At 56.9% G+C, this 13,322-nt stretch overlaps 1 protein-coding gene across 1 annotated transcript in view; it reads right to left on the reverse strand.

Annotated features, from left to right (window-relative positions):
* Positions 1-1,487: 1,487 nt before the first annotated feature.
* Positions 1,488-13,322, reverse strand: part of LHX4 (LIM homeobox 4) — a 40,828-nt gene continuing 28,993 nt past the window's right edge. The window contains exons 3-6 of the mRNA XM_041773964.1: positions 9,069-9,271; positions 4,545-4,699; positions 4,010-4,181; positions 1,488-1,882 (exon numbers count right to left, since the gene is read on the reverse strand). Coding sequence (XP_041629898.1) covers positions 1,488-1,882; positions 4,010-4,181; positions 4,545-4,699; positions 9,069-9,271 — 925 coding nt within the window. The remainder of the gene's footprint in view (positions 1,883-4,009; positions 4,182-4,544; positions 4,700-9,068; positions 9,272-13,322) is intronic.

Genomic DNA, 13,322 nt, shown 5'->3' on the forward strand with positions numbered 1-13,322 from the left:
CCTACTCTCTGATCCTGTTGAAGAGAATGGAGGCAGCAAGAAGCAAACCACCATCTCCCAAGGGGACCGGCCGAAGGCCCGCCTGGCTAACCACTGCGTGCTCGTGGAGAACTCCCTGCTGCACCACCTGCTCAGCATGGCCTCTCCCCGGCTGTGGGGTCTGCGCGGGGTGGGGGATGGGGAGCGCCTCCAGCTGGGTGAGGGGCTAGAGCCAGCCTGCAAGCCGAGGGTCTTCGCAGCCACTGGCTGGGGAGCGCTGCCTCTGGGGCCGCAGAGCCTGGGAGCTGCAGCCCACCAATGCTCCGAACGCTTCGCACCATCTCGGGGCTGCTCCCTAGGGCTTCCTTCCAACCAAGCTAGGCCAGAAAGCATTACTAGTTTTGGGAAGAGACCAGCGCTGTCCCGCTGAGTCAGCTACCCCAGAGAAAGCTCTCGTTTGTAAAGGGCTGGGGAGGGCTGGCTGCCGGCGGGATGGGCTCGCGAGCTCACCTAGACCAACGTGGTATCATCTCAGCCCGCGGGATGGGGAGCTCGGGAGGCACATCTGCCCACGGCTAAGCTAGCGGCGGGCACGGTTAGAGTCCCGGCGCACCTGCCCGAGTGCACTGATTGTCGTTCTGTTCTCTCCGCATTTTAGCTTTGATCCCTTTGCGACCCACAGCCTGTCTTGTGGAATGAATGATAGGGAGCAAATTAAAAAGGCACACTGTGCACCGAGGGGACTCGTCGGGCCGTCGCTGTGATGGTCCAGGGCCACTCAGCTCCAGCCTGAGTCACCTGCAAGGAAAACCACTTCTTGCCATCAGGGATTCAGTGAGAGGGACAGGATTTCTTAAAAACCCAAACTGACAAATATCGTCTGGCTTGTACTTCCGGGCAGGGAAGAAGTCATATTTTTCACAGCAAAAAAAAAAAAAAAAAAAAAAAAAGAAGGGGACATTTTTAATATCAAACGGTGGCCATCAAAGTTTTCACTGACCTTTAATAAGTGATTTTTTATTTTCAAAATGAGTGTTCAATAGGGTGGTCCAGAAATCACTTTTATTATACTCAAGGGCCATGATGCCTCTACCTCAGGAATCTCAGTTCTGGAGAGAGCAGTGGTTCAGGAGGCATCTCATGAGACACACCCGTCGGAGCAGAGTTCCCAAAGGCCAAGGTGGCCTGACCGTCACCTCGTGCCACCAAGCACCGAGCAGCCAAAGCCTGTAAGCAGGGCGGGGGTAGGAAGCCACCAAGCAGCACCCTAGCGCGCTAGGCTCTGCGCCCCTGTGCTGTGTTCTGGGAGGAGGCCGCCTTCCCACTACTTCCCCAGGATGACAAGGCCCTAGCGTGGTCTCTCGACCACCTAGGGATCAGCGGAGGACTTCCATTGAAAATAATGGAAATTCACATTGGTGCACTTTTGATCCTTAAAAGGCAAGTCTCTTTTGATCCTTGAAGATATTCTCTCAAGCCAGGACGGGTAGGGTGGGGAGGAGAGATGTTTAAAAAGGAGGATGATCCATTTCATCGAGCCAAGAGGCTGGGCTAGTTGGAAAGTCGGGATAGCCTACACTGCTTCCTGTGGAGATGTCAGAGGTGGGTCCCCCAGCCATGGCTCTCAGCGTCTGGCTGACTCCCTGCCCTGCATGCGCAATGATGCCCAAATTACTGTCCACCGTGTAATCCAGCCCATTGAGCAAAGGAGCGTGGGATGGCAGGGACGATATGGAGGAGGGAGACTGGGGGATTCCATAGGGGCTCCCATCCCTCAAGTCCTGATAGGATTGTCCTGTCCCGTCCATGGAGAAGCTCCCATTCATTAACTGTCCGCCTGTAACGTCCCCCACGTTGCCATAAATCCTATTGGTGTGGCCAAGTTCTGAGAGAATTTGATCCTCTGTGGACAAAAGAACGGAGATTTATTGTCAGCCGCCAGGACTCCAGTGGTCCCTGTTCTTCACAACCTAGGAATACACATGACCAAGAAAGAAGCCCAAGGATGGCAGCTGCCTCGCTGCCTATGCATGAGTCAGACACGTCAACCTGGCATCCAGAGACTGACCCACATCAAGGGAAAAACAGAAGAAACACCTGCAGAGACTGAATGCAGATCCCGGAAGGCTGGACAGATGTCTGGTAAGTTTGTTGGCCCCATGTGGCTCATGTACTAAAATGGCTCTGCTAAAGAATATGAATGCCTGAGGTTTGTGGCTCATACGTTACCAACCTCACAAATGGAAACTACGTGCTGACAAGATTTAATCTGAAAGCTTTCAGGCTGAGAAAAGTCCTTGGTTTTACTGGTTGGGAAAGAAACAGGCCCGTGTGCTAAGGGTAGCTGAGGACCACTCTTAGGCATGTATACAAAATCCTTCTGGTCTACGTGGAAAAGCGGGTTCAATACTGAAAGACTTGGTTTCTCTTTCTATCGAATAAGCTCTTCACCGGGGACAAAGTATTGACTTGATTAAGGCAAATGGACCTTCTTGTTTCTTGAAGAATTTCATTAAGGGTTTCTAATGGAATCTGTGCTACCTAGAAGAACTCATCTCTCCAACAGAGGCAAGCAGTTTTAGTCTTAAAAAATAAAGTGTTATAGAATTACCCAGAGAGACCCACGACGGGTCAACCGGGGGTCCCACGTGCACCCAACATAAAAGAGCTAAAAAGCAAGACTTAACCATCCTGCATGTGTCCCAGACATGGATTTTGGCAGCTCAAATGAGATCAGGTGGCTTTCCTAACCAGCAGGACTGGAAGGTGAGCACAGGCCCTTGAGCCTTTCCCGGGGCCCCACAGGACAGACTTCTAGAGTGAGCTGCAGTCCTCTCGGGGCATCGTGTTCCTTCCTCTGCCCCACCAACTTCCTCTTCTGTTTCCACTCTGGGCCTATGCAGCAGTTCCTAGCAAGCCTCCCCAGACTGAACTTCAACACCCACTCCTGGCAACCTGCCCGCCCCCCCACTCCGCCCCGAAAATGGAAAAGAAAGGAGATCTCATGCTCCTTAAAGGGGACAGAAGGATAAAGGCTCAGCTCCATTATTTGGCCTTTTGCCTATACCTGTCACTCCATACGACCCTCTGTGGGGGCCACAGGCTCCCTGTGGTGGCAGTCATGTCTTCCAAGTGTACAGCTGTGCTGAGCTTCACCCAAACACATCCATGGTCAGCCGTGTTCATTGAACCCCACGCCACCACTGAGATGGGCAAGGATGTGATTATTCCCCAGTTATAGATGCAGAAACTGAGGAAGCAAATCAATCTGAGAGAGCCACAACTGGCAACCAGATTTCGGACCCCCGCTCACTACTCTTCCTGTCCACCCACAACAGAGGACCTTCCACAGCTGAGGACTCAGTAAATGAGAACAGGTACGGCTGTTTGCAAACAACCTCGGATCCGGAGCATGCAGTGATTTGCAAATTTTGCTGATGCACAGATCTGAACGGAGCGCATGCTGCGAAGCTTCTGTGCAGGGGACAGGATGACGTGGGCGGTGGGGGAGGGGATTTCAAAAGTGAGGCCTGTCCCCATCCCACATGCACAGTATTGATTTCCCCCGGGGGCAAAGGGCCTCTTGAGCACGTCCTCCCTACCACCAGGAGAGGAGGAAGGGGTTGCTCCAGGGGGTCACGGGAGGGAGGCCAGCGCCCCTGCAAAGGAGGGAAATGCAGGAGAGGGTCTGAGGGCAGGGGCCGAGACACAGCTGTCTGCTCCCGGCTGCACGGCTGGTGAGAGAGCCCCAGTCAGCAGGAAAGGAGGGGAGGCCTTGGGGCCCACGGTCCTGGGGAACCCAGCTTCCACATTCCAGCAGCAGAGCTCTCTTGTCTTCTCCTCCTTGTCCCACCTGAAAGGGCCACTGCCTCTCCCCCACCCCCCACCCTTTACTGCAAGTCGCAGGGAAGAGCCTGTGTTCAGGAGGCAGGCGTCAGGCCTCAAGAAAGATCCCTCCTGCGTGTCAAGAATTACTGTTTCCCAGGGGCCTTTCCTAAGGCCTCGGCCTCGCCCCTCCAGCCCTGCTCACCTCGGAAGCTCAGCTCACTGTCACTAACCCCACAGTCCTCTGCAGAGCTCTCCTTCTCCTGCTTGCTGCCTCCGCGGCTCCTCTTGACGCTCTTATAGAACTGCCCCCAGCGGTGCCGCCCCGCGTCCTTCTTCAGGCGCTTCTCCTTGGCCCTTCTGTTCTGAAACCAAACCTGCCACACAAGCCAAAGGGACACACTCGGGGGGTGTCCACCCCAAACCCCAGGCCCCCAGGCTCCCCAAGACAGGTAGTTGAAGACAGGTGCTGAAGCGTTGGTGGAGCTCAGGGCCAGGAGTGCCCCAGCCCACTACTCCCTCCCCCAGGGTCTCAGAACTCCCTCTCTGCTTCCTCGAGCATCCTGGGGTCACGGGCCTGAGCCCAGCTCCCCAGAGTGCTCCCTGCACCTCCTCCTGGCAGAGCACAGAGGGCGCAGATCCATACCCCAGCCCCCCCACAGCCCAGCAGGATGATGCAGGCCCAGGCCCACCCCCCAACGAGGGCAGAGGAGGCCGGGGGCGGGTAGCTGGGGCCTCACCTGGACGACCCTCATGTCCAGGCCTGTCTCCGATGACAGCTGCTCCCTCACGTGCCGGGCGGGCTTGGGGGAGTTCTTGTAGGCGTTCTTTAGCGTCTCCAGCTGCTTGGCTGTGATGGTGGTCCTGGGCCGCTTAGCTCCGGCCTCGGAGTCATCTGCAGTGAAGAGCCCTCCTTACTGGCTTCTGCCCGCCCAGAGCAGCTGGCGCTCATCCCTCCCTCCTTTCCGCACGTGGTCTTGCCCACCATGTGCTGAGCCACGGGGACGAGGGGAGGAATGGTGAAGGGCCTCGCCCCAGGCCTTCCCGGGTCACGGAGATGTGAGGACAACAGCCCTTCGCTGGCCTCCCATCTGCCACCTGCCAGCCCGGCCACGCAGGGGCTCCCACCAGGCTGCAGGTGTAAGTTCCACGGGCTTCCCTGTCGTGGCAAACACCCTGCCGGGCCTGCCAGGCCAGCCGGGCCTCAGTAGCTGGGCTGTGAGGCTGAAGGAGCCAGGGCTGCCCCAGACACCCCTGCCCCGCCTCCCCTCCACGGCCTCTCATTTCCCAGACCCCTTTGCGGTGGCCTCCTTGGGCTCAGCAGGGGTGGCCTGCACATTCACGCGTCCTCTAAGCCGTGTCCACCAACTACAGGTCAGAACCCACTAATGGGTTTGTGCTGTCAATTGAGTGGATTAAAAACCGGGGGGGAATGTGCTGCATGGGATGGGATGGGATACGTGAGGGCAGGTATGGTCTCACAGGAGTTGTTTGGGGTTCACAGTATGAATATATATGTGTGCTGAGGTGAAAATGAGTTTCTTACTCGGGGTCATAGTCAAACTTTTTGAAAACCACTGGTCTGAAGAGTGTTCAGGACAACCCACTGACCGAGCAACAGTCTCAAGTGGATTCTGAGCAGACAGGCCTGGTGTTCCTGGTAGTCAGAGCTGGTTTGTCCAGTCAGAGGCATAGAGGCGCCCGGTGCATGCAGGAGCACACAGGCAGGTGTGGACGCTTGGTCTCCTCTCCCAGCACTAGACTTCCATCTGCTCTCTGTATGGCACCTCCACTCAGTCAAACCACCACGGCGTCCCTGGCTCTCTGGGTTTTCTGGGTTCCCTCCCCTGTGTCCTTTAACATGTCTCTGCTACACCTCTACCTTCCTTTCTTTTTTCTTTCCCTTCCATTCAAGAAAACCCTCTCTGAGGATCAATAATGGCCAACATTTGCTAAGCACCTACTATGTGCCTGGTGTGAGCTGAGAACTTTATGGGCAAACAATTCTCATGACAATTCTAAAAAGGGTTTCTTGCAGCCAGAAGACCTGGGTTTGATATTCTTGTTGAGTGAGGGAGTGACATGGGCCTGTGGCCTCCCCACTCTGAAGCCTGGGACAACACAGCCTGCCCTGAGCCGGGCGCCATGTTGTAAGGATCAGTTGTGCAGGCCGAGTCCACACCACTGTCATGCACATGGCAGAGGGGGCATGAAGTCCCCAGTCCTCTCTTCTCAGGCTGTTTCCTTCTTCAGAGCCATTACTGTCCTCAAACCCCGGCCACCCAACCCCTCCCTGGAGCCCTGGATCCAAAGAGCCTTCCAGAGCCACTGTGGCAGAGACTGTAGAAAACCTCCAAAATTCTCTAAATTCTGTCATAAGGAATCAATCCCTTCTGCCCATATTTGTAAAGAGAACAGCATGACAGCTGTTGATGCCAACAGGAAATAGTGCCCTTTTAAAACATCAATACAGTCTTCAGATATAAAATTTGAAATAATGAAACCAGCAGAAAAAAAAATTCATCAAGAATTGTCTAATTTTTAAATAGGCTGGCCTAATGATTTAGAAATGGTTTTCTTTGCCATGGCCACTGGGGTATAGCTGTCATCCTGGGTCGGTGGCCCACTGGTTCAGAACTGCTGTCTATGTGCACAGGACTTTCTTCTTGCGATTATGGGGACTATTATGCTGTTATTTTAACATTCACTGTTATTATAATTTAAAATCTTTTTTATATCCTATAACAATGTCATCCAAGTATTCATTAAGTAGTGGTGGCAGTGCTCGTGCTGAAAAATGTACCCAAAAATCAATAACTTTGGTACGGAAGTTAAATGTGATAAAACGCTATGAAGAAGGCCAAGCGAGACCACGATATCCTAGGCTGTTAATTTAGGAGAGAGCATTCTGCAAGGTATTAGAGATAGTGCTGAGAAAATAAAAAGTAGCATTAAGGCAAAGATACACTTCACCAGTTATGGATTTATGTGCTTCCAGAATACATCCCCCCTCCTACTTTTTACATTAATTCCTATGGGAAAATTAGTCTTAAAATATGTTGGTTTTGAATTATGCAGGGTCTCCTAGCACTTGTCCCTGGCATAAAATGCAACCTCATTATATTGAAAATGCAAATATCCAGGGAGATATAACAAATGAACAAAATCATTCACACTAAGGTACAAATAGCTGATATTGGTCCTTTGTGTAACACAAGGGAGGGAACTGGAAGCCTGAAAGAAGGTTTAGATCAGCCGGGAGAAATTAAAACAAAAAGAACCAGGTATCTCAAAGAAGAGAAAGATCAGGAATACTGTGTAACCTCCACTACTTGAAAACCTAAAGCAGATCTCAGCCCCGTTTGCATTCCTCTTCAACGTTGTCCTCACCCTCCCTCAGCATCCACCCCACAGGTGTCATCCTATTTGAACCTCGGGAAACAGCCTATGCGGCAGGTGCTCTTACCCCCGCCGCCTCCCCATACAGAGCTGAGAAGCCAAGGCTGAACCAGTTACACAGCTGGCCAGGGGACCCCCAGGTTAGTGACTGAGCAGAGGTGTCCACCAGCCTCTGGTGCCAAATCCGGTGTCCTACCGAGGTCTGGTACAGCACAGACAATCCTTGATAAGAGTGTTCACTCCACATCATTCTTGCCTCCCAGCTAGTCTCCCCCTCTTCTCGAACCATCCCCAGCAGAGCTGGATGCAAGGCCAGGTCTAAAAAGGCCTCCAGTGAGGAGAAGCAGCCGCCAGCCTGGAGGGAGGTGGCGCATTCCTAGCATCTCTGGGGAAGGGCATCAGAGTTCCAAAGGCAGCTGGGGATCTCTGAGTCCATCTGCTTTGATGGTTTATCCCCGACAAGATGCCCTAATCTTCTATGACATCATAATTGACTCCAAAGCAGCAGCATCAAAAGAGTCTTAAGGAACCAGAGTAGATGAATACATTAAGGCAGAGAGCCTGGGAATGGGCTTGCCGAGGTCCCAGAAAGAGGTGAAAGGAGACCAAAGGCCTGTCCATCCTGAAAGGCCAGGGCTGTGGGGGTTCTGGGAGAAGAAAGTGGAAGCCTCTGACTCAGGCGCCCCTGCAGTGCTGTCCTGCTCACCTCCCACCAAAGCCAAGCTTGGCTCCAGCTGCCTCCCCAAAACAGCCCCTATACCTCTGCCTCCGCACTACCACAAAACCCTCAAACTGTGGTTATTCAGCAAAAATATACTTATTTCTCCATGTCTGTCTCAGATCTATAAAACACATGTGTGGGGGGCCCAGGAAAGATCTAGAAGACGACACATGACATTGCTGTCACTTTTTTTCCCATCAAGCCCAGAGCTGTTGAGAGCTGCTCTTTGCAGTAACACCCTGAGTGGATGAAAATTCTAGTCAAAGGCAAATGGCCTTGATGTTTTGTGAGTTTGGGCATCTGAGATTCCCAGGGAGAGTTGGGCCAAATGCCACATCTGGAGCCAGGGTGAAGGGCACAGCCCCTGGGCGCCCAGCTGTGAGTGAGGAGCCCAAGGTGGGGCTACAGGGGAGGGGTCGCTGCCCTGTCCAGGCCCCGGAAAGGCCCCTGGCTGCTCCAGAACACGGCGCTGGAGGGCAGAGCCGCGGCCCTGCCCAGGCTGCCCCCATGGGGGCAGGTTTTCCAGGTGCACTGTTAACCCTGCGGCCTGACAATGACGGGAACCCTGTGGAGGTCTGTGCGTAGAGCCTGGGCCCCAAGGGGGCTGAGGGAAGGGCAGGTGGGCAGGAAGCTCTGTGGTTGACTGGTATCAGGGCCTTGGGGAGACACAGGGAGTCCTCACCTCACGAGGAAGGGGAGACCCTGCCCTCGGCAAGCCCACAGCCTGAGACGGGAAACAGAACGCAGTTAACCAAAAGGGGAGTCGACTTAGGCCGGCGCTGGGCTCGCTGACAAGCCTGTGAGGTGTGGGGGCCCCGAGGTACACGTGCACCGCAGGACAGGAGACCAGTGAGCAGCCCCGGCGCCCTCCCAGCCCCACCCCAGGCTAGGAGCCAGCCACACAGGCCATGACCAATGCAGGGGCCGGGCCGCTCTCTACCTCTAACCCGATTAACGCTGCAGTGAAGCCCGCCAGAGAGAAAGGGGGGCGGTGAGCGGTGCGGGACCTGGGGAGGGCCCTCAGAGCAGGCGGGGTGTGAGCCGGGCTCTGAGGGACAGGCAGCGCGCACCCAGGAGGACCCGGCCCGGGGCGCCACCCGGACAGAGGCCTGGAGAGGGCCGCGAGGGGGGTGCCTCGGCCTACCGTTCTGCTTGGCCGTCTCGTAGTCCTCCTTGCACACCAGCCGCCCGTCCTCCATGAGGTAGAACTCGTCGCCCGTGGCCAGCTGCCGGTTACAGATGATGCAGGCGAAGCAGTGCAGGTGGTAGACGAAGTCCTGCGCCTTGCGCACCACCTGGGTCGGGGGGATGCCCTGCTGGCAGGCCGTGCATTTTGTGCCGAAGCGCCTGTTGGGGCAGCAGGAAGGGATGAGAGAGCGCGGTGTGTGTGTGTGGGGGGGGGGGGGGTCTGGCCATCCCCCACGTCCTAATCAGCCGATTCCCACATGGGGTGGCCATGGGCATCCGGGCCTGGGCCTGCCCCCCAACCCTGTGCTTACCATCCACTCCCGTCTCCGCCCGCCCTCAGTGTTTTGTGCCCCGGGCTCTTTAACCACCAGGGGAAGAGCTGCGTCACAGTGGTCTCCAGTGCCTCTTCTAGGGCTCACACACCAGGGCACCCACTGCCCGGTCAGTACCCCCGAGCCCCTCGAGCGGGCTGGTCTTCAGCTTTCCCGTGAGGCCTAGAGGACCAGCCCCACCCGGCAACTGCGTGTGTTCATGGGCCAGTGTGCAAAGAGCCTCCAGCTGACAGTGCTCCCACAAGGGGAGCCAGGAGACCGCTCGTGCCAGCGTGGACACTGCAGTTCTGGAGAAACTCTACTCCGGCAGCAAGAGCAAGGCTCTCCCAAGGCTCTCTGCCCCACACCGAAGCCCTCCAGGCAGCCCCCATCCCCTCCCCACGCACAGCCCCTGAGCTGAGCTGGTCTGCCGTGAGCCCAGGAGTCCGCATTTCACACCCTGCACCATTCGGGACAAGGAGTCTGCAGACGTCAGTGCGAACGACGGTGCCTCAGCCCTCTCCCGGGGCTATACTTCTCTGGACCAGCACTGAGGCAAGAGGAAGGCGCCACATGCCACCCTGGGCCAAGGGTCGGAAGTGGGGGAGAGGCAGACACAGTGAAAATAGAGTCCAGTGGGGTCGAGGAAGCCCCCTTCCCCATGCGCCCGTAGGCACAGAGCCACACGGGTGGTCGCAGAGGGCCGAGGGGAATTTGGGGCCGGTGTAGACACGGGTGATGAAGGGGGGCTCCACTGGAGGTGAGGCTTGCCTGCTTCAGGAGGAAGGCGGGAGGGGTTGGAGAGGCAGGGGCAGAGTTTAAAACAGCAATCAACCTAATTATTCATGACATTTCACACAGCAGAACTTTATCTTCTTCAGGATGAAAGACTTCGCCTAATGGATCTGGGGAAGGTTTGATTTTAATGGTCCTTTTAACTAATGCTTATAGGCAGCCTGATTTCCCCTGAAAGGACAGTACATATTTCATCCACATTAATACCAAATAAATTAATTATGGTCATGGCTATCATGATGAATCCCAGATTAATGCAGAATGATGGGTCTCTTATGCAGTAATGATACCTGCTGGGGGGCTCCAGGGGCCCGGAGCAGGCGCGGCCAGCTGCCACTTCAGGAGCTCCCCGCCCAGCAACAAGGTGTCACGCAGGGAGTTGAGGGGGGTCTCTAGGTCTAGAAGTGTGGCCCAGGGGACAGCTCTTCTGAGATAAGCTCTGAGAAGGGTGTTGGGCTGTGAGGGGCTGGGCAACTGGCTCAGAGGGACCCCAGACTCCTGAGCCCCTGGAAAGCCTCTCGGTTTGGCGAGGAGGGTGGGGGGCGCAGGAGCAGGCCTCCCCTGCAGGTGTTCTCCAGCCCCGGCTCAGGATGGACTCTGCAAACTGCCCCCGAGTCCTTCAAAATTGTACAGCGGGGGGGGGGGGGGGGGTCATTAGATATTCAAGGGGTACAGGACCCAGAAACGGAGAGTTAACACTGGTTGAATGAATACATCATCAGCTAACCATGCTTTACAGAGGCGGCCCAGGGACGTGCCGAAATCTGAGGATGGAGAACAAAGTACACTGTCAGCTCTAGAAAGTTCTACACCTCCCAGAATGCAGTTGAAACCCGGCTCCTTCAACAGCTGCCGTTTAACCACGTCAACCCGTGTTAAAGAGGAAGGCAGGCAGGCACCCAGTTCTACCTTGTGTGAGTGGGTGTGTGTATGTGTGCGCTTGGGGACAAAGAGAAAGGAAGCCTGTGTGTGTGTCAGTGTGTTACTAGAATGTGTTTCCGAAATGCCCGCAGTTTGCACGTCCTCTCCAGGCCAATTCAGAAAGCCGGTGCTAGAAATGAGGGGATCCCTGGGGAGCTCAGTGGTTTGGCCACCTTGGGCCCGGGGCGTGGTCGTGGAGTCCCAGGATCGGGTCCCTCATCCGGCTTCTGCAAAGAGCCTGCTTCTCCCTCTGCCTGAGTCTCTGCCTCTCTCTCTCTCTCTCTCTCTGTCTCTCATGAATAAATAAATAAAAATTTTTTAAAAAAGAAAGAAATGAACCCAGGCCTTCAGCATGCCCCCTGCAAACCCTCCCAACATGAAACACCAGAAGTCCAGCGTCCAAATCCTTTGCTGCAGACGCTAGAGCTAAAGCAGCTCCAGAGAAGAACGAGAGATTTCCAAAAAGCAAGTGTGGTCTGTGGAGGGGAGGGGGGCCCAGGGAGGCTCCAGAACAGTGAGGAGCCCTTGGAGAGGACCATGTCTCTCCACGGGGCAGACCACGGCTTTCAGGAACCAGAAGCCCAGCTGACACCAGAGCCCCAGAGCCATGAAGGATAACGGGGTATAAATTTAATCTACATAGCGACATTGATTCATGAGTAAGGGGGGCAAGTGCACAAGAAAAATGAAAAATAAATGGACTTTCCCACCAGCATTTTTTAGCAATTGAAGCAATTTTCCTGATTGTGGGATTTATACTGATAGTAAGTGGAAGCTGCTCCTATTACCTTTCTCCCCTGGAGCACGGCCAGTGGGACCCTCAATGAGGAGACTGCGCCCGTCCCCTTGACCCACAGGGCTCCCCCAGCCCGGGCCCCCCGGGGGCACCCCTGGGACCTGTGGTCAGGGCCAGTGGGGGGGGCGCTGCCCTGTGGGGGGGGGGGCTCCGCAATGAAGACACGTGCCAGGGCTGCCAGGGCTTGGACCAGCCAGAGTCACCGTGAGGCGCGGCGCCCGGAGGGCTGGGTGACTGCCTTGGGGACGGCGGTGCCGAGGACGCCGAAGTCCAAGTGCCCTGGTCCTGGGCTGTGGCTGCCGCACAGGGGGGCAGCGTCTGAGCACCCTGAGCAAACCTGAAGGATGCTGGGGGGCGGCGGAGCTGGGCACCCGCCTCCCGAGGGATTCTCGGGGCAGTACCCCATCCTCTCCCGGGCACCCGCGGGGTGCAGGGCGCGCTCCCTCTGGCCAGGCCCCCCGGGGGAAGGCAGCTGGAGCTGACCCAAACGGCAACGTGCGAGGAAGGACCTGCTAATGGCCGCAGCACTGGCCTCCTCAGGCGGCATCACGGGAAATCCTCTTATGTCTGCCCGGCGTGTAGTGGGCAAGGAAGGATGGGCCGCGGAGGGAGGGAAGGAGACACCGCGTGAGGGGGGGACCGCGTGAGGGGAGACCGCGTGACGGGGGGGGGGGTGACCACGTGACGGGGATGTGACCGCGTGACAAGGGGGGGACACGGCGTGGGGGGGACCGCATGAGGGGGGGAGACCGCGTGGGGGGGGAGACCGCGTGGGGGGGGAGACCGCGTAGGGGGGGAGACCGCGTGGGGGGGGAGACCGTGTAGGGGGGGAGACCGCGTGAGGTGGAGACCGCGTGGAGGGGGAGACCGCGTAGGGGGGAAGACCGCGTGAGGTGGAGACCGCGTGAGGGGGGGGAGACCGCGTGAGGGGGGGAGACTGCGTTGGGGGGGGAGGCCGCGTGGGGGGGGAGACCGCGTGAGGGGGGGTGACCGTCTGCGTGACGGGGGGAGACCGCGTGAGAGGGGGAGACAGCGTGAGGTGGAGACTGCGGGACGGGGGGGTGACCGTCTGCGTGATGGGAGGAGACTCTGCGTGATGGGAGGAGACTCTGCGTGAGGGGGGGAGACCGCGTGAGGTGGAGACCGCGTGAGGGGGCAGACCGCGTGAGGGGGGGAGACCGTGTGAGGTGGAGACCGCGTGAGGGGGGAGACCGCGTGAGGGGGGGGAGACCGTGTGAGGTGGAGACCGCGTGAGGGGGCAGACCGCGTGAGGGGGGGAGACCGTGTGAGGTGGAGACCGCGTGAGGGGGGAGACCGCGTGAGAGGGGGAGACAGCGTGAGGTGGAGACCGCGTGAGGGGGAGGCCGCGTGGAGTGCTCCTTAAATC

The sequence above is a fragment of the Vulpes lagopus genome, chromosome 1 (assembly GCF_018345385.1).
Source record: "Vulpes lagopus strain Blue_001 chromosome 1, ASM1834538v1, whole genome shotgun sequence".
NCBI lineage: Eukaryota > Metazoa > Chordata > Mammalia > Carnivora > Canidae > Vulpes > Vulpes lagopus.